Raw genomic sequence first — 22,149 nt, forward strand, 5'->3', positions numbered from 1 at the left:
CCTTACTGTAAGGAACAGTGGGTAGAGCTCTCGGAGCACTGAAGGTCCAATGGTTAACCTCAGATTAGTGAGTCCATAAGGCTTCCCAGGGCAGAGTCTCTTTGCTCTCGATGGTGAACTATTTGCCTGAGTGATAGGCTGGGGGTGAGGGTTAGACTAAGGACCATTGGAGCCTGTTAGGAGTCTGCTATGCCTGTATGCTGCTACTGCCTGTGATAACAACTGTATCTGAATATCACCTGCTATGCTGTACCTCCATTGCAGGGATCTGTGTAGTGTTGTTACCGTTGCTCCTGGGAGCATGCAGCGAATAGCCGGAAGCACGCTGCCCGAACTTCCGGTCTGAGACCAGACGGAGAACTTGGGAGATGGAGACGCAGAAGCAACAACTGTGACAACACTACACAGATACCTGCAATGGAGAGGAGGTATTGTAGGGAAAGTGTAGGTTCTGTCACACCTGCGTGATCCCCGGTGCCACCAATACCAAGATAAAAACCGAAAACCCAACCACAGTAACTCAAAAAAGCGCTTCTTATCCCCCAATCTTCTTGTATCACAAGCAGAGTCCTCCCTGATCCAGGTGCTGGTGCAGTTGGAAGCCTGAGAGATCAGGGCCCTGGTGGATGCCGGCAGTGAACTCAACATAGTTGCAGCCAACGTGGTTTCTCCAGGAGCTGACAAGGTCCAGCCTGCTGTCAGGTTGCTGTGCATCCATGGCAATTTGGAGGAGTGCCCACGTGCCTACTTACCTCTGACCGTACAAGGTCGGTCATTAAAGGTGGTAGCGGTGGTGACCTCCGGACCACATTACCAGCTGCTCCTGGGCTTTCCATTGTTGCGGGAGATGGTTACCTGGCATGACACCAACAAACCATCAGCCACTGATGCAACTCAGGGGCCAGAGACCAAAGACTACCAAAGTTTGGCATCCAGGAGAGATGCTGCAAGTCCTGAACCACCTCAAGAGACTGGGGCATAGTGGAAGCCAGTTGGGGAAAGGATATCTCTACAGGACTTTGGGAAAGACCAACGCTATGATAGCAGTTTGGTACATGCCATTAAGACTGTTAAAGTGGTTAATGGCAGGGTAATTGATGCTTTACCATCAGAGGGTGTACCCTACTTTGTTTTGAAAATAATTTGCTATATCGTGTTGTTACTGTACGAGGGGAAAGGGTAGATCAGCTCTTAGTTCCCTGAAAAATGGAACGGTTGGTATTAGAAGTCACACATATGCATTTGTGGGGTGGCCATCTAGGGGAGGAGACAATACTCCAATGCATCCAGCTAAGGTTCTTTTGGACCTGCATCTATGCTTCCATAAAGAGTTTTTTTCAGAAATGCCCAGTGTGCCAGAGGACGGCCCCACGGCCAGAGTTTAGGGCTCCACTGGTACCCCTCCCTATCATCCCCATGCCTTTTGAACAGATTGGTATGGATCTGATACAGCCAGTGGGTAATTCATATTGGTGGTAGTTGATTATGCCACCAGGTACCCAGAGGCTGTACCACAAAGCAATATGAAACCTGACACCATTGCCAGAGAGCTAGTAATCATGTATACCTGCTTAGGGATAATGAAAGAGTTCTTAACAGGCCAAGGTACCCCTTTTGTGTCTAGACTCATGAAGGAATTATGCCGGTTGCTAAAAGTAGACAGGATTCCCACCTCAGTGTACCACCCACAAACAGATGGCCTTGTAGAAAGATTTAATAAAACCCTTAAGCAAATGATAAAGAGGGCAGTGTCTCAAGAAAAAAAGAGATTTGGATCTTCTCCTACATTACTTGATGTTTGCAGTCCCCAATCCTCTACAGGGTTTAGTCCCTTTGAGCTCCTCTATGGGAAACAGCCCAGAGGAATTTGAGATATATTAAAAGAAGGGTGGGAAGACCAACCATGCCAGAACCCCAATATTTTTCAGTTTATGGCCCAGTTATATGGCCATCTAACACATGAAAAGGGCCCAACATTGTCAGAAGCAAAGGTATGATGTTACCTCAGTCAACCGGTCCTTTAACCTGGGAGACAAAGTCTTAGTGCTGGCTCGCCACAGAAAGCAAAATGTACGCACAATGGTTATTGGCAGATTCCGTTAATAGAAGCTACAGATGTAGCGCCTCTCATCATTGCTGCCAGCTCGCCGTGGCGAAGGTTTTGGCGTTCCAGCTTTCTTCTTGCGCTCCTGTCCGCAAAGGGGCATGGGTGCACACCATGCAATACAAACCACCTCCACTGGGTGGCTAATGCTCCATCAATCTAGCAATGAAGTGATATACTGTACTGTGCCAATGGTACCCCGCCATTAGCCGAGCAGAGCGCGCTTACAATGGTGAAGTGTAGTGGACAGCTGCGCAGCTCTGTACTCTGGAAAGCCGTGTTCGAATACAGTGTCAAATTTATAAATAAATAAATAATACATTTTTGTTTTTTTATTCAAATATATTGGAAAGTGATATTTAATAAAACTAGACATACTGTACATATAACCTTTTTGGTTCCATTCCTACTGTCTTTTACGCATTTTGCACATGGTGACCCAGATGAACTGAAGCAGCCTCATAAATTGCATTACAGTATCTTCCAGCGAGTAATGTGCATTCAGCTCAAGTCAACTCCCTCCCCTCCCCCAAGGGAGGCGGGGGTTGACTTGAACTGAATACAGCACATTACTGTACAATACTTTACCTCCAACAGAGCTAATCACAATCGTCTTAGACACTCATGAGACTCATGTTTGCCGTGGGAGTGTCTGAGTCGCTGTTGCGACTCAGATACAGTATTTTTTTTTTTTTTATTGAAGATAAAAGTTAAAGGTAAAAGTTATATTTAATAAAACTAGACAAAAATGTCTATACAAGTTGCATCTCCCCCATCCCTCTGGGTACAAGGGAGAGGCCAGGAGGAAAGCTCCTGCATCGATGTGGGTCGCCAGCCCTGCGAGGGCCAAAATCAACCTCCTGCCCCTGGCCTCACTGACTGACTGACTCTCCCTCACTGTCTCCCCCTCTTCTTGCATGCTGCCCCCCCTCCAGCCTGGGCCGCGAGAATGGTCTGTTGAGCCCTTCTGCTGCTGTTCGTGAGCAGCATGATGTGTCACACAGCCATATGTACCTCCATGCCTCCTGTCTCTAAATGTACTGTCCCTGCATAACTGTTACCTATCTGGCTGCTGTGGCGACCAGTGGCACCGCTGATGGCTGCCTAGGTGCTGTGCAGCTCGGCGGGTATGTGCTCCCTTTGCAATAACTGTACTGTCTCTGCTTATATGGCTCCCTACCTGGCTGCTGAATGACCAGTGGCACCACTTATTGCTGCCTAGCTGATGTGCAGCTCGGCGGGTATGTGTTCCCCACATGTAATGTCTTACTGCAATGTATGTAATGCCCCCCCCCCCCCTGCTTGATGCTGAACTGTAATCTGCGAAAAATTCCTAGTGTGCGCAAGCATACATGGCCAATAAAGTTGATTCTATTCTATCTCATAAGATTGTACACACAAAACAGCTTCCATAACTACTCTACAGTAGTCGGCATAGTGATTCAGTATGTTAAAACTCTTTCAAATAAAGTTTTGGGATGCAGGATGAAAGTCATGTGTCGCACACAGCGTGTGACTAGGACGCCTGCTTCACCATTTTGAGACTACTATATGCTGTACAGCGGGTGACAGTACCAAGCCCATACAGTACACGGGATCTTAGGCACCTGGTGCGCTGGTGAGACGTTGCTCTCGCCAGCAATAAAGAGAAATTGCGGGCATACATGCACGTGCTGCAGCACACGTTTTATGCATGTGCAGTGAAAATCTGGTGGATGATCACTGGTATTGCACTCATCCGGAGACACCACTGTGATTCGCCAAGCTTTTAAAATGTATCGCAACACCTTGCGCCATGGCCCGCCATGGCAGGCTGGTGGTACTTCCACCATAGGTGGGATGAATGAGCGGTGATACATCTGTATTAAGAAAAAAACAGCCTTCTCTACCCCAGAGGGCTTATTCCAGTGTAAAATACTCCCATTTGGTTTACATGGTGCCCCAGCAACCTTCCAGATAGCTATGAATAAGTTGCTGCGTACCCTAGGGGGGGTTATTTTGTAAGGCAAAAAATAAAATGGTACATTTGGTACATTTTTGCAGACTTTGCTTACGCCCCGAGTCTTAGTGATGTAAAAGATAAGTATGCCAAAATTCATGAAGATTGGATAATATTTAGAGGTTGCACACTTTGATCAGTTTTGTAAAAGTAGGCAAAAATAAGATTTTTCAATGTTAATGACTTTTATTGGGGAAACTAGAAATCACAAACTTAAAATAATACTTAAACTAGACACTTAGATTAATAGGTAGTATGATAGGCAAAAAATTGTGTTATATTAATCAACTTTGAACGATGCAATCCTTTTTTTAGTCGCTTGGTGCCGACATTTCTGTGATGCTCGACTACTCTCAACAAGAATTTTTTTGTTGTTCGTCCCTGACCGATTCGTTAAACTTTTCTATCAGAGCAATTCCTCTTCCTGCGGTATCATTGACCACCTTAAGAGCGTTCACATGGCTTATTAAATAATCACTGCAGTATTCTGTCTCATTGTGGATCCCAAACAATTCAAAGAACGTCTTTGTTTTATTAGTAACGAAGTGGCTCAGGTCTTTTCCTTCAAAAACTAGCTTTTACCTAGTTTCATTTCCTTTTTCTTTGCAGGTTTGGTTTTCTTAGCAACTGCGAGAGCACTGTTTTTGATTTATGCTTCTGTGTAAATGCTCAGAAGCTGTAGCATTTCCAATTCATTCTTTGGAGCCCATCACTTACAATTGGCTCATGCCAAAAGTGAACATACTGTATATGAGGCTGAAAAAAATGTGCAACCCCTTTTATTCCTTTCAATTCTCGTTTAGGAATATTCAACTTTTTAGTGAAGAGGACAATTTTAAGTACATATATAGCCTTTGCCACCCACCTTGCTTGATGCAGAGCCCCTGGGATCCTGAAACTGAAGCCATTTTCAATCAAAAGACATACTGATGATATTGTCATGTAGGCCTAATCATCCACTTCCCAAATAACAACTTCCCAGTAGATTTGACAGACTGGATGAGGCTACTGAGCATGCTACTTCAGCACTGGAGGAGCCAGATGTGACCAACTTGTCTAGCAACCAGGGGACTGGCACACCAAGGTTGTGGTGGTAGGCAATTCTATCATCCGACAGAGTGGTCAATCTGCTACCGGGACCGCAACCGCTGTACAGTCTGTTGTCTTCTGGGTGCTCGGGTATGGCACAACGCGGACTGGGTGGACAGAATACTGGGCGGGGCTGGGAAAGAACCAGCATTCATAGTACATGTTGGCACAAATGACTGAGTTAGTGGCAGATGGGGTGTCCTTAAAATGATTTCAGGAATCTAGGCCTTTAGTTAATGCAAGGACATCAGGGTAATTTTTCAGACATATTGGGTGACATTCTATGGGATGCGATTTTCGTTATTTTGCGGTAATTAGACCACAAAATGGCGATATCGCATTTTCCCATGAAATCGTTTATTTAACCCCTTCCCGACATTTGACGTATATATACGTCATGGCCGGGATGTACTTCCCGACACATGACGTATATATACGTCATGACTTCAAAGTGCCACTGCGTCTAGAGACGCAGTGACAGAGGGACGATGTCTGCTGTCCCTGACAGCAGACATGTCCCTGCATGCCCAGGGGGGGCGGCGATGCTGCCCCCCCGTCGGCGATCGCTGTGATTGGCTGTTCAATGTGAACAGCCATTCGCAGCGTTTTCCTGTGTTACCGGCGAATCAGACGCTCTGTAACACAGGTGTCAATCACCGCCGGGTGTGAGGGGGCATGAGGGGGTCATCGGTGACGACAACACCTCACCCCACCTGCCCCCAAGGCTGTGATTGGTCCGTCGGACCGACGGACCAATCACAGCCAAGGCGCGCCATTTAAACTAACGGTGACTGCGCTGCAGACGCCATTCCGGTCTGGAATTGCGTGCAGAGCGGTCACCGGCCACTCTGTCGTGATATACATACCTGAACCTTGCCTGATACTTACCTGATCACCGCTGATCACCGCTGGTAGCGTGCTGCCAGCAGTTGGATGCTTCCTGGATCTTGTGACTTCCTGTGTCCTGCTGCTGCAGTGTCATAGAGGCCCTTATTCTGATCGGTGCGGATATTCCCGAATTGTTACGGTGCGGGCCGCACGCAACGCTGTGCGGCAGCGTGCGGGCATCGTCCGTAGAAACGCCCACGTGTCCTCCGCATTCGGACGGAGTCACTCTTGAAAAACAGGGCGTGTGTACGGACGACATACAAACCGTGCGTGTGCGGGGGAAACGTACAGATTCTTGCACGGTCTTCCCACACAAGCACGGTCTTACCGCGTGAGAACGGACGGAAAGCTGTCCGTACGCCCCGATGCGGAGTATTTACGCACAATCCAACACAATTGTGTACTGAGTACACACAGCGATCACATGACCCACTTAGGCTATTACGCAACCTCCTGCAAAAGGGATTGTTAGCAATTGCAATCAATTAAATGCTCATCTATACTGACCCACATTCCTACTACATTCATGACACACATTAACCCTTACAGCATGTGACCCAAATATACATCTATATACACTATGTACATTTTTGCCCATTTTTGCCCACAAATGTCTGTATTAATTTAGACATGCAGAAGTGGCATGTGTATTAGTATTAATATTATTAAGTTGTGTGCATTATTTGCAGTGTTAAAGTGTGTGACAAGTGCAGCATGTAATGTTCCCTTTAAGCTGCAATGCTTCCAATTGTAGCAGTGAGAAGCGTGTAATTAACAAGTCATGGGTAAAGTATGTGATTGTATTGGGTTCAGGTGACATTGGTTGAGGTGCGTCCGTCCTGATTAGGCGTTCCGATTGCCTAGCGCATGACCGAGTGGTGTCCGCAAAGCAAAAGTAACCTTTTGGACACCGCACATTTCTTCCCTTTTTGTTCGCGTGCATTCGGCGTGCTGTCCGAATGCACGCCTACCAATATATGTGTACTCCCCCGTGTCCGCCCATGTTTCCGCCCAGTTTAGCCCACTTTGAAACTACGCCCCTGTGTCTTTCCGCATGACGCCCATAACACACCCCTATTGGCCGAATGTATGCGGTGCACAGTTCTGTACGGGATTAGTGAGAACAAGTACGGAGACCATGCGTGGCACATGCGCCTAGCGATCGCCACGCATGCGCAGACGGCTAAAAAACGCCATCCGAAAGAATTCGGGAATATCCGCACCGATCAGAATAAGGGCCAGAGTCACAGATCGTGACAGATAGTGACAGAGAGTGACAGAGAGTGATAGAGAGTGCTATATTTTGTGTCTGCTGCACCCCTTTTGTGCTGATCAGTATATCTGTGCTGATCAGCAACTTTTTGGTTTTTTTTTTTTAATATATATACCTGTCAGTTGCACCAAAGGTTGTGCTGCCTGTGCAACTGACTGCTGCCCCCCCTTTTGTGCTGATCAGTTTAAATTAATTAACTGATCAGCAACTTGTTGGGGGTCCAGGTTTTTTTTTTTATATATACCCTGTCAGGTTGCACCCACAGTTGTCTGCCTTCTGCCCCTCACTGCTAATCAGTGTCGCATCACTGCATCACTGATCTGCAGTTTTTTTTTGGGGGGGAGGGGATTGCAGTGGGGTTTTGTTTTTACACCCACGTTGCTTTTGTGGGTGCTTTTGTGGGTGTCCTGTGGCCGCTGATCAGTGACGTACATCACTGAACAGCATTTTTGGCACAGGGCTGATATCATTTTTTTTCTGCAGTTTTTTTAAATTGTTTTTTTTTTTGGAGAGTGCTGTGGTTTATTACACCCACGTTGCTTTTGTGGGTGTCCTGTGGCCGCTGATCAGTGACGTACATCACTGAACAGCATTTTTGGCACAGGGTTGATATCATTTTTTTTCTGCAGTTTTTTTAAATTGTATTTTTTTGGAGAGTGCTGTGGTATTTTTTTTTTTAAATTGTTTTTACACCTGTTGCCTTTGAGCGCTGTTCAGTGACGGACGTTACTGACCAACATCTGTGCTCAATTTTTGGCGCAGGACCTTTTTTTTTTTTTTTTAACCCCTTCAATTTTTTTTTTTTTTATTGGGATCAAATTCCTGTATAAAGTATTTTTTTTTCTGCACTACATACACACTACACACCCCCCGTGTTGAAATAAAGTTTGTACCCCCCCAACACTATACACGTGTTGAAACATTACACTTACAGAAACACAAAAATAAAAATGTCATCCCAAATGTCATCCCAAATGTCATCCCAGTCATCCAGAAGAATGTATTCAGCGGAGGAGGCATATGCCATGCTTGCCTCTGACTCTGACACAGCCAGTGATGCAAGCGGGGAATTTGAAGGATTCGTCTTAAGCTCCTCTTCCTCCTCTAGTGATGAGGGACCCCCTCAAAGACGCCCCCGTAGAGCAGCTGAGACCCCCCCAAATGATTGATCCCGTATGGACCCCACCACCAGACAATTTTGAGCCCCAGGTTCCTGAGTTTTTGGCCATCCCAGGAATCCAATTTGATTCAACAGGTCTCAGAGAAATTGACTTTTTCAAATTATTTTTCTCTGATGATTTTATAAATTTAATGGTGGACCAAAGTAATTTATATGCCCAGCAGTTTATTGCTCAAAACCCCACGTCATCATTTGCTAGGTGGACCCCTGTAGATGCAGTAGAGATGATGACGTTTTGGGGTCTGGTGTTACATATGGGCATAGTAAAAAAGCCAGAAATTAGGCAATATTGGAGTACAGATGTTCTGTACAGCACCCCACTTTACCGTATGGCCATGACTCGGACTCGTTTTGAGATAATCCTTAAATTTTTACATTACACCGATAATGCACAGTGCCCACCCAGAGATGATCCCACCTTTGACCGGCTATTCAAAGTCAGGCCGGTCATTGATCATTTCAGTGCCAAATTTGCAGATATGTACATCCCTGAAAAATTTATTTGTATCGACGAGTCCCTTATACATTTTAAAGGAAGGGTTAAATTCCGCCAGTACCTTCCCAGTAAGAGGGCAAGGTATGGCATAAAAATGTATAAACTGTGTGAAAGCACCTCAGGGTACACCCACAGGTTTAGGGTATATGAAGGGAAGGATTCAAGAATTGAACCGCCAGAATGCCCCCCCTCCCTCGTAGGTGTTAGTGGAAAAATTGTCTGGGATTTAGTGCACCCCTTCCTGGATAAAGGTTATCACCTCTATGTGGATAACTTTTACACTAGCATCCCCCTGTTTAAGGCCCTTGGTTCAAGAGGTACAGCAGCTTGCGGTACTGTGCGCAAGAACCAAAGAGGCCTCCCAAAAACGCACGTTGCCCAAATACTGAGAAGGGGTGAAAGCAGGGGAATATGCACTGAAAATATGTTGTTGGTCAAATATAAGGACAAGAGGGATGTCCTTATACTGACAACAATTCATGGAGACAGTACCACCTCCATCCCTGTACGAGGTACCAGTACCCACACCTCAAAACCTAATTGTATCCTAGATTACAATAAGTACATGGGCGGAGTGGATCTTTCAGATCAGGTACTGAAGCCGTACAGTCCCCTGCGGAAAACAAAAATCTGGTACAAGAAGCTGGCCGTGTATATCATCCAGATGGCACTCTATAACGCTTACGTGCTATTCCGTTCTACCAGCCAGAGGGGGACATTTATGCACTTTCAAGAGGAAGTCATAAAGGGCCTAATATTTGGGAACCAGCAGGCAGAGGGCCCCAGTACTTCTAGTACTGGCCCCCGTATTGTACCAGGGCAGCATTTTCCTAACGAAATCCCCTCCACTGCAAGAAAGGGCAGGACACAAAAAGGTGCAAAGTTTGCTATAAAAAGGGAATAAGAAAGGATACTATTTTCCACTGTGAAACTTGCCCCGACAAACCCGGCCTATGTATAAAGGAGTGTTTTAAAATATACCACACATCTATGGATTATTAGGTTCATCATTTCACCGTGCTTCGGGGGTCTTGCTAATGCCACATAGCACCCACCATTCATTCCACCAGAATCTGAGCTGCAAAATCCAAAAATCACTCCTTCCCTTCTGAGTCCTGCCATGCACCCAACTGGTATTTTTTGGTCACATATGAGGCATTGCCATACTCGGGAGAAATTGGGGCACAGATTTTGGGGTGCTTTGTCTCCTTCATTCCTTGTGAAAATGAAAAATTTGGAGCCAGAACTGCATTTTTGTGTAAAAAATGTAATTTTTCATTTGCACAGCCCAGTTGTATCAAAATTGGTGAAACCCCTGGGGGTTTGAAATGTACACTATACCCCTAGATGAATTCCCTGAGGGGTGTAGTTTGCAAAATGGGGTCACTTGTGGGGGGGTTCCACTGTATTGGTGCTTCGGGGGTCTTGCTAATGCGACATAGCACCCACCAACATTCCACCAGAATCTGTGCTGCAAAATCCAAATATCACTCCTTCCCTTCTGAGTCCTGCCATTTTTTGGTCACACATGAGGCATTGTCGTACTCGGGAGAAATTGGGGCACAGATTTTGGGGTGCTTTGTCTCCTTCATTCCTTGTGAAAATGAAAAATTTTGAGCCAGAACTGCATTTTTGTGTAAAAAATGTAATTTTTCATTTGCACAGCCCAGTTGTATCAAAATTGGTGAAACCCCTGGGGGTTTGAAATGTACACTATACCCCTAGATGAATTCCCTGAGGGGTGTAGTTTGCAAAATGGGGTCACTTGTGGGGGGGTTCCACTGTATTGGTGCTTCGGGGGTCTTGCTAATGCGACATAGCACCCACCAACATTCCACCAGAATCTGAGCTGCAAAATCCAAAAATCACTCCTTCCCTTCTGAGTCCTGCCATCAGAGGCGGGCTGGGCCGGGGGGCAGAGTGCCACATGCCCCCCAGGCCGGTATGACTATCTACTGGCTGGGCCGCTGTGTGCATCTTGCACACGCTGCCGCAGCCCAGCCATCACCGCCGCAGCCGCCGGCCACCTCGCTCCGTGTGTTGTTCAGCAGCTTCCTGGCCGCACGAATGTAAGGTGACGGCCTCTCCCAAAATGGCCGCCACCTTATAGGAGACAGATACTAGAGGTACTGCTATACCTCTAGTGTCTGTCAGAAGAGACAGTGCGGCCAGCGCTACCCGGAAGTGCGGATTCGGGTAGCGCTGGCGCGCTATTTAAATCTGGCTTGCCTCTTGGGACTAGGGTGACCAACTCATCCCTTTAATCCGGGACACATATTAATTACACAGGTTCTGTGGCTGGCTTTCACCTGGTTTTAAACTGCCACACCTCAAGACTCCATTTCACCTGGTTTTAAACTGCCACAGAACCTGTGTAATTAATATGTGTCCCGGATTAAAGGGATGAGTTGGTCACCCTACTTGGGACGTTTGGGAGAAGCAGAGAGCTGACAGCCAGGGCTTGCCTCTGCTACTTCCCGGAGGCTGGCCCCGCCCACCACAAACACTGAGCACGGCAGGAGGCTCAGGCTCTATCCATCAGGCAAGCCCTGCTCTCTGTCCCTGCTCCTATGCTGCCTCCCTCAGACCTTCTCTAGGAAGTCCCTGCTCCTCCCAGGAAGGAGCAACACAGACATGTGAGTGTGCACTGGGGAGAGGGAGGCTGTGTATAATGTGTGTGTGTGTATAATTTAATGCACAGGGGGGAGGGGAAGGGTGTATAATGTATCACTGTGTGTGTGTGTGTGTGGGGGGGGGGGTTTGTATAATGTATCACAGTGTGTGTGTGTGTGTGTGTGTGTGTGTGTGGGGGGGGGGTGTATAATGTATCACAGTGTTTGGGGGGGGGAGTGTATAATGTATCACAGTGTTTGGGGGGGGGGGAGTGTATAATGTATCACAGTGTTTGGGGGGGGAGTGTATAATGTATCAGTGTTTGGGGGGGAGGGTGTATGATGCATCACAGTGTGGGGTGGGGGGAGGGTGTATAATATATCAGTGTGTGTGTGGGGGGGGGGCAGGGGGCTGCATAATGTAATATAATGTTATGTTTATGTGGACAAGCTGTAATATGGGGGGGCTGGTGTGCATAATGTATTGGCTGTAATATGGGGGATGTGTGTAATATAATGGTACTGTATATGTTCTGTACTTTTTAAAAAAAATTTTAAGAGGCCTGTGATTGATGTTTATAATTGAATGAGGTGTATGTATGTTTTTTAAAGTGACAGAGGTGTGTGTGGGATGTATTCAATGCTGTGGGCAAGCGGCGACAGCGAGCAGGGCTTCCTACTCGCTGTCACCACTCACCCTGTCAGTATTAAACTCACCCCACTCATACGCCAATTCCCCCTCGCTCAGTTTTTTGAGTGAGGGGGAATTGGCGTATGCAGCTGCAGAAGCAGTGAGACCCGCGGCTATATACAGCGGGTTCACTGCATTAGTGAGGGGGAATTGAGGGGGTCTCGCTGTTTGGGGGAATCCTCGCCGTCCTGTGATGGCGAGGATTCCCCCAGAACGTTGAATAGGGCAATCGACTGGCGAGGGGGTTAAACAGGGATGATCGCTGGATTTCTGTGATCCTCACTGTTTAACCCCCTCGCCGGCCGCATTGAATACTACCCTGTGTGTGTGCAGTGAAAGGTGTATGTGCATGTGTGTTTTTAGTGAAACAGGTATGTGGTGTATTTAAGTGAGGGGTTTTTAAGTGATAGAATGATGTGTGTGTGAGTGTGTGTGTGCATGTACATGTACATGTTAACTGAAAGAGGTGTGCATGTGTCTGAGTGAAAAAGGTGCATGTGTTTGTGTTGAGTGGCAGTGGCGGATTTAGAGGGATCACCAATGAATGTGCCCCTCTGTCATTTAGGTGATTTTAGTTTTACATTTTTAACAGCCGACCCACATACCACCTCTAACAGGAGCCAGACGACCCGCAAGCCACCTCTCACAGTAGCCAGACGACCCACAAGCCCCCTCTTGACACACATCGGGAGCTGTGACACATCATTGGGACAGAGGTGTGTGTTTTTATTGAGTGACAGAGGTGTCTATGTGTGTGTATATAGATGCTGTATACATTGGTGAGGGGACTGTGGTAGACCAACATTTATTTGCCTCCGGTCAAGGACCACTGATGGCGCATGCAAATGGTCGCCCTTTCTCCCTCACACTCTCTCCCTGTCTGTCTCTCTCACAAACTCTCTCTTTTCATTCCTCCCACTCTCCCTCTCACACACATTCCCACTCTCTCTCACACCTCTGTCTCACACACTCCGCCCCACTGTCTCTTAAGCTGTGTACACACGGGGCGATATTTCGCACATATTGCCAGTGATTTCATGTGCTATGGGCGATAAATTGCCGGGAGCGCGCTCCCGTGGCCAGCCCTGCAATGGTCGCTTGTCGCAGGAGCATGCTCCTGCCACCAGCACTTACCCCGGCTGTCAGCTGTTTCCCCCAGTTTCTCCTTCTCATCAGCGATCATCTCTGGTCGCTGATGAAAAGGAGACATTGAGCAATATATTGCTTGAAAACAGGACACTGAGCGATATATTGCTCTATATATTGCTCCGTGTGTATACAGCATTACACATGCATTCTCGGTCTCTTTACTTCTCTCTGTGTCTCAGGATAGGCAGCAAGAGAGTAAGAAATATTTCCTTTAAAACATATAATGCAGTGTTGCATACAGCAGCATCGACATCTGAATCAGGCCCAGAGTTTTCTTCTGCTACTGTAGGGCACACCCCCTAGTGGCAATAGGTACGTCTATAGGTGGAGTTAGACACACCCCCTGGGCGGATCATGACTCACGCTCTCAGTGGCATGGAGCATTCCACTAGCAGCTAAAATCTCCCTGAAACTAGTTTTCAAAAGTTGGCAAGTATGATTTAAATGGATCCCCTTGGCGACGAGTATGTACCCTGGCTCTCCCCTGCAAAAAATCCCCATGGCAAGAATGAAACACCTGGCAAGAAGCATGTAACCCCTGGCAACAAGCGATATAGGTAAGCAGCATTTATATGGTATAATTATTTCGTTTAATGGGCATTACGGTATTGGCATTATGCTTAATGGGCATTATGGCATTTGGCATTATGTTTTATGGGCATTACGTTGCTGGTATTATGTGTAAAGGGTATTATGGTGATGGCATTATGTGTAATGGGCATTACGGTGTTGGCATTATGTGTAATGGGCATTTCGGTGTGTGGCATTATATGTAATTGGCATTAAGGTGTGGCATTATGTGTAATGGGCATTACGGTGTGGCATTATGTTTCATGGGCATTACGGTGTGTGGCATTATGTTTAATTGGCATTACGGTGATGGCTTTATGTGTAATGGGCATTACTGTGTTGGCATTACGGTGTTGGCATTATGTGTAATGGGCATTTCGGTGTGTGGCATTATATGTAAATGGCATTAAGGTGTGGCATTATGTGTAATGGGCATTACGGTGTGGCATTATGTTTGATGGGCATTACGGTGTGTGGCATTATGTTTAATTGGCTTTACGGTGATGGCATTATGTGTAATGGGCATTACGGTGTTGGCATTATGTGTAATGGGCATTACGGTGTGTGGCATTATGTTTGGGCATTACAGTGTGGCATTATCTTTAATTGGCATTACGTCTGTGATGGCTTTATGTGTAATGGGCATTACGGTGTGTGGCATTATGTGTAATTAGCATTACGGTGTGTGGCATTATGTGTAATTAGCATTACGGTGTGTGGCATTATGTGTAATTAGCATTACAGTGATGGTCTTATGTGTAATGGGCATTACGGTGTGTGGCATTATGTGTAATGGGCATTACAGTGATGGCTTTAGGTGTAATGGGCATCACAGTGTAAATTTTTGTGGCGCGCACTTTCCCCATTTCTGTTGTATGTGTGTGTGTGGGGGGAAGGATTGTTTAATCCTTGCTGCATACTAGACGGGAGAGGATAGGGTGGTGAAACGATGGCGATGGTGATGGGCCACTTGCTTGTGTTGCCCCCCAGGCTGAAAGTTGCCAGCCAGCCCCTGCCTGCCATGCACCCAACTGGTATTTTTTGGTCACATATGAGGCATTGCCATACTCGGGAGAAATTGGGGCACAGATTTTGGGGTGCTTTGTCTCCTTCATTCCTTGTGAAAATGAAAAATTTGGAGCCAGAACTGCATTTTTGTGTAAAAAATGTAATTTTTCATTTGCACAGCCCAGTTGTATCAAAATTGGTGAAACCCCTGGGGGTTTGAAATGTACACTATACCCCTAGATGAATTCCCTGAGGGGTGTAGTTTGCAAAATGGGGTCACTTGTGGGGGGGTTCCACTGTATTGGTGCTTCGGGGGTCTTGCTAATGCGACATAGCACCCACCAACATTCCACCAGAATCTGTGCTGCAAAATCCAAATATCACTCCTTCCCTTCTGAGTCCTGCCATTTTTTGGTCACACATGAGGCATTGTCGTACTCGGGAGAAATTGGGGCACAGATTTTGGGGTGCTTTGTCTCCTTCATTCCTTGTGAAAATGAAAAATTTTGAGCCAGAACTGCATTTTTGTGTAAAAAAATGTAATTTTTCATTTGCACAGCCCAGTTGTATCAAAATTGGTGAAACCCCTGGGGGTTTGAAATGTACACTATACCCCTAGATGAATTCCCTGAGGGGTGTAGTTTGCAAAATGGGGTCACTTGTGGGGGGGTTCCACTGTATTGGTGCTTCGGGGGTCTTGCTAATGCGACATAGCACCCACCAACATTCCACCAGAATCTGAGCTGCAAAATCCAAAAATCACTCCTTCCCTTCTGAGTCCTGCCATGCACCCAAATGGTATTTTTTGGTCACATGTGAGGCATTGCCGTACTCGGGAGAAATTGGGGCACAGATTTTGGGGTGCTTTGTCTCCTTCATTCCTTGTGAAAATGACAAATTTGGAGCCAGAACTGCATTTTTGTGTAAAAAATTTAATTTTTCATTTGCACAGCCCAGTTGTATCAAAATTGGTGAAACCCCTGGGGGTTTGAAATGTACACTATACCCCTAGATGAATTCCCTGAGGGGTGTAGTTTGCAAAATGGGGTCATTTGTGGTTGGGTTCCACTGTATTGGTGCTTCGGGGGTCTTGCTAATGCGACATAGCACCCACCAACATTCCACCAGAATCTGAGCTGCAAAATCCAAAAATCACTCCTTCCCTTCTGAGTCCTGCCATGCACCCAAATGGTATTTTTTGGTCACATGTGAGGCATTGCCGTACTCGGGAGAAATTGGGGCACAGATTTTGGGGTGCTTTGTCTCCTTCATTCCTTGTGAAAATGACAAATTTGGAGCCAGAACTGCATTTTTGTGTAAAAAATTTAATTTTTCATTTGCACAGCCCAGTTGTATCAAAATTGGTGAAACCCCTGGGGGTTTGAAATGTACACTATACCCCTAGATGAATTCCCTGAGGGGTGTAGTTTGCAAAATGGGGTCATTTGTGGTTGGGTTCCACTGTATTGGTGCTTCGGGGGTCTTGCTAATGCGACATAGCACCCACCAACATTCCACCAGAATCTGAGCTGCAAAATCCAAAAATCACTCCTTCCCTTCTGAGTCCTGCCATGCACCCAAATGGTATTTTTTGGTCACATGTGAGGCATTGCCGTACTCGGGAGAAATTGGGGCACAGATTTTGGGGTGCTTTGTCTCCTTCATTCCTTGTGAAAATGACAAATTTGGAGCCAGAACTGCATTTTTGTGTAAAAAATTTAATTTTTCATTTGCACAGCCCAGTTGTATCAAAATTGGTGAAACCCCTGGGGGTTTGAAATGTACACTATACCCCTAGATGAATTCCCTGAGGGGTGTAGTTTGCAAAATGGGGTCACTTGTGGGGGGGTTCCACTGTATTGGTGCTTCGGGGGTCTTGCTAATGCGACATAGCACCCACCAACATTCCACCAGAATCTGAGCTGCAAAATCCAAAAATCACTCCTTCCCTTCTGAGTCCTGCCATGCACCCAAATGGTATTTTTTGGTCACATGTGAGGCATTGCCGTACTCGGGAGAAATTGGGGCACAGATTTTGGGGTGCTTTGTCTCCTTCATTCCTTGTGAAAATGAAAAATTTGGAGCCAGAACTGCATTTTTGTGTAAAAAAATTAATTTTTCATTTTCACTGCCCAGTTGTACCACAATTGGTGAAACCCCTGGGGGTTTGAAATGTACACTATACCCCTAGATGAATTCCCTGAGGGGTGTAGTTTGCAAAATGGGGTCACTTGTGGGGGGGTTCCTAACTTTTAGCATCTTATGGTGCCTAGAAACCTACATGGTGCCTAAAAAATAATCTCATAAAAAGGAGGCTCCAAAATCAAGTAGGTGCTCCTTCTATTATGAAGCCTGTGGTTTGGTCAACGTGCACACTAGGGCCACATATAGGATATTTATGAAAACAAAAGAATTGGGGGAATCAATTTTTAGTCACATTTCTCTAGTAAAATCTACTGTGTTCCTTAGAAAAATGTATTAAAATTGCAAATCTGCAAAAAAAAATGAAATTTTGAAATTTCACCTACACTTTGTTTTAATTCCTGTGAAACACCTAAAGGGTTAACAAACTTCCAAAATGCTGTTTTGAATACTGTGAGGGGTGCAGTTTTTGAAATGGCATCATTTATGGGGGTGTCTCACATACAAGTCCCTCAAAGTCACATCAGAACTGAACTGGTCCCTAAAAAAATCAGTGTTTGAAATTTTCTTGAAAATTTGAGAATTTGCTATTCATATTTTAAGCCTCCTAGTGTACAAAAAAATTAAAAGGATGTTGAAATAATGATGGAAACATAAAGTAGACATATGGTCTATGTTAGTTATTAACTATTTTGAGTGGTATGATTATTTGTCTCACAAGCAGAAAATTTAACATTTTGAAAATTGCTAAATTTTCCATTTTTTTGCGACATTTTGGTATTTTTTACAAAAAAACACAGACTGTATCGACCCAAATTTACCACTAACTTGAAGTACAATGTGTCACGAGAAAACAAACTCAAAATTCCTGGGATAAGTAAAAGCAAAAAAAAGTTATCCCCACTTAAGTGATACCTGTCAGATTTGAAAAAAGGGGCTCTGTCAGGAAGGCAAAAACAGGCTGCGGCGGGAAGGGGTTAATGGGATGCGCACAGGGGCTGAAATCACATATTATGTGCGTTAAGGTCTGGTGAATAAAAATGCGAGATTAATTCGCATTTTTATCGCATCCAGATGTTTTCGCACAGAAAAGTATACAAGTCGCTTATTTAATGCAATGCGCATTTGCACATCGCATTTTTTAAGTGACTAATTATCGCACTTATTTCAGACCTGGGTCTGTTAGGCGAATTAGCCAGAACCCTGCACAGATCGCAATGTTCCGTGCAGGGTTCTGCTGTAAAAAATAAAAGAAATGGTTAAATACAAAAAAAAACGAGCGCGGGGTCCCCCGCCCGAGTCTAACCAGCCCCGGGCTCACTGAGCCGGTGCTGGTGACATAAAATCAGGGTCCCCGACAAATAGGGGTCCCCTTGATTTTATGAAACCAGCACCGGGCTCAAGGTCCGGCGCTGGTTCTTAAAATACGGGGGACCCCTAGTCACTTTGTCCCCCGTATTTTGGGAACCAGCGCCGGACCTTGAGCCCGGTGCTGGTTTCATAAAATCAAGGGGACCCCTATTTGTCGGGGACCCTGATTTTATGTCACCAGCACCGGCTCAGTGAGCCCGGGGCTGGTTAGACTCGGGCGGGGGACCCCGCGCTCGGTTCTTTTTTTTACAACCTTGCGCTGTCCTGCAAATGTGCGATTTTCAGACATGAAAATCGCACATTTTCAGGACTAAAAACAGCGCACCACTTCGCTGCAAATCGCCCCTATTCGCACTTTTCAGCCTCCAATGCGCATCACATTACATATGCGCATTTAGGCTGAAAAATGCGATTTTAAAATAGGCGATTTGCGGCGATGTGGTGCGCAAATAAAACATGCGCATTTAGCGCATAGCATAGAATGTCACCCATTATCTGTGGCGCGAACTAGACCAGATGAGACAGAGGGAACTTAGGGAGATAAATGTGTGGCTAAGGAAGTGGTATAGGAAGGAGGGGTTTGGGTTCTTAGAGCACTGGTTGGACTTCTCAAACTGGGGCAATCTATACAGCACAGACGGTATGCACCTGAATAGTAAGGGGGCAGCCATGCTGGGAGGCAGGATGGTTACAAAGTCGGAGGATTCTTTAAATTAGACATAGGGGCTGGATACAGCAAGAAACTATGGGCTAGAAGGACAGGGAGAAATACTAGAATATTTAAGATAATCAGTAGCACATAAAGGACCTTATTCAGGTCCTTTCGCTCGCATGAGAATTTGCATGCATGCACCCAACATTGGGGGTGGGGGCCGTCCATTAGCATATGCGATGCGACCCAATTTTTAATTGTACAGACACCCTGATGGGTGATTACTATGTTAAATGCCCCCCCCCCCCCATTATTAACGCCACCCCCACTATCAACGCCAACCCATCAGGGTGTCTGTACAAGTAAAAATCGGGTCGGAACGCATCACATGTGCTATTTTGTTTTGCATTAGGCAATATGACATTGGTTCAATGAGAATGTAATAATATTAAACATGCTGCATAAAGTTGGTTACACAATGTACTTTACATTGAACCTGTATTTGGTTTACACTAGGGTGCAGGAGTGGATTGTAGTGTAGCCTATTGTGCATGGTACATGGGTGTGTGTACTGTATGTGTAATGGTTTTGCACTCATTTTTCTTACCTGCAGCCTCAGCATCAAGGCGAACCCGAAGCGTGGCGAGCCCGCGAGGGGCGGCGGTACGCGTCCTACGACCTTTTCATACCCCCACTATCCACGTCGGCGTGGAGCTGAGAATAGAAAGTGTGGCGAGCGCAGCGAGCCTCCGAGCCCGAAGCGTGGCGAGTGCAGCGAGCTCAGCGAGGGGACGCGGATACCTTCACAGGTATCCGCGTCCCCTTGCGGGCTTCACAGGTATCCGCGTATGCTCGCCACGCTTCAGGCTCGGTGGCTTGCTGCGCTCGCCACACTTTCTATTCTCAACTCCACGCCCACGTGGATAGTGGGGGTATGAAAAGGTCGGAGGACGCGTGCCGGCTCGCTGCGCTCGCCACGCTTCGGGTTTACGTTGATCGTGGGGTGGCTTTAACAATTGGGGGGCCCAGGGTGGATATTTTTGGTCTGTGGGCCATTTAACATTGTTCCCTATGTAAAATCGGGTCAATTGGGCCATTTAACATTGTTCCCTATGTAAAATCGCGGTAATCGCATCGATCGCATGCGCTTTTTTGGCCGCATGCGATGCGACCGACGCGATTTACATTTTAACATGCATTTCTATGTAAAATCGCGGGCATCGCATCGGTCGCATCGCATGCCATTATAATGGCATGCGATGTACATGTGATGCCCGCAATGGGCGCCGTTCTAGGTAAAGAGTACCGTTTACTTATTTCTCCTAGGTAAGCATCTCTTGTAAGTATTCAGGAGGATGGCCGAGTCATTCCAAAGATTTTTTATAGTATAAAGACATTTTTATAGTACAAGTATAATTAAGATTAAGTTGCCAAAGGATATTGGTATATTATCAAAATTGATTTCTTCTATACCGGCCAACCTCCTAGATACAAAGATCATAAGCTGCATTGTATTTATTTATCTAGTAATGCTTTTAAGTAAGATGGCCGTGCCGTTATATTAAGGCCTTTATCACGATACGTTCCAAATGAACGCTTATGTGAAGCGGTAATCTATCTTGCTTTGAAATTCCTAGGCAAGATACAGTACTTGTGCCATTAATATGCGCCATATTTGATGCTTCTATGACTCTGCGTTCCAAAGGGCACTGTGACACGCACATCCATATTTCTTTGACCTGTATGACACGCATACTATGACCATTTCCGGGTTTTCGATACCAGACATCCGGCACTTGCCGGCTAAGTACATCTGATACAGGTGTGGGCGGTCTTTAGGGTATAAAAACATGCCCTGGGACATACCGAATATACACTCCTGAAGAAGGACATGCCGAAACGCGTTGAGTGTTGTGAGGACTTCCCCAGGAAGAAGAGGCTGATCGGCGGTCGTACTGGCATTGCAGCTGCGGACTCCATTCCTTAGTTCCGGACTGGTATATGGACCTGCGACTGTGTGTGTGCCTTATCCATCTGACTGTTAGCAGTTTTGCCTTGTTGGGGATGTTATCTCATGCTGTTTTTAAAGTCTACTCTTTGTAAGTGCGGTCTTGTATTCAGTGCTATTTTTGTAGGAAAATAGGTTCAGGAACTGTGGGCGGGGGCAGAAAGTGGGCGGTGATATGGGAGGAGCTACAAAAGGGGTGGGGCCTTGCATTTAAAAAAGAAAATTCACATTGTCACACAGATTGAGCTAAAATTCACATAATGCCACATGGATTGAGCCACAATTCCCATAATGCCACACGGATTAAGGAAAAATTCACAATAAACACCAGAAATGCGTAATTGCGCGCCGGAGGCGCGCCAAAAATTTACACCAGAAATGCATAATTGCGCGCCGGAGGCGCGCCAAAAATTTACACCATAATGCTCATTACACATTAAGCCACACACCATAATGTCCATTACGTATTATGCCAAACACCGTAATACATATGACAAATTATGCTACATAAGTGCTGCTTACCTACATGCTGTTGCCAGGGGTTCCATGCTCAATGCCATGTGGGTTTACTTGCTCGTTGCCATGTAAGATTACATGCTCGTGGTTATGTGGGATTACATGCTCATTGCCAGGGAAATTAAATGCTCGTTGCCCAGGGGGAGAACATGCTTGTTGCCAGGGGGTTTAAAGCCTTGTTTCCAGGGGATAACATGCTAGATGCCATGGGATATTAAACATTCATTGCCTTGGGGATAAATGCTGTTTGCCAGGGGAAATTTTTATGCTTGTTGCAAAGGGGTAGCCTGGGCATCTCCCCAACTACAGTAGTGGGAGCTGACTGGGGACAGCATGCCAGAACATACCAAGCTGTCCAGCTTCCCCAGTCCTTCCCCTCACAGTCTCCCCCCGCCTAACAA

At 46.0% G+C, this 22,149-nt stretch overlaps 1 protein-coding gene across 1 annotated transcript in view; it reads right to left on the reverse strand.

Moving 5' to 3' along the window:
• LOC146009518 (uncharacterized) overlaps positions 1-836 on the reverse strand; it is a 35,462-nt gene extending 34,626 nt beyond the window's left edge. The window contains exon 1 of the mRNA XM_083149960.1: positions 753-836. Within this exon, the coding sequence (XP_083006086.1) occupies positions 753-836 (84 nt within the window). The remainder of the gene's footprint in view (positions 1-752) is intronic.
• Between the last annotated feature and the right edge of the window lie 21,313 nt (positions 837-22,149).

Source organism: Crinia signifera, chromosome 6 (assembly GCF_055691185.1).
Source record: "Crinia signifera chromosome 6, ASM5569118v1, whole genome shotgun sequence".
NCBI classification, from domain to species: Eukaryota; Metazoa; Chordata; class Amphibia; order Anura; family Myobatrachidae; genus Crinia; species Crinia signifera.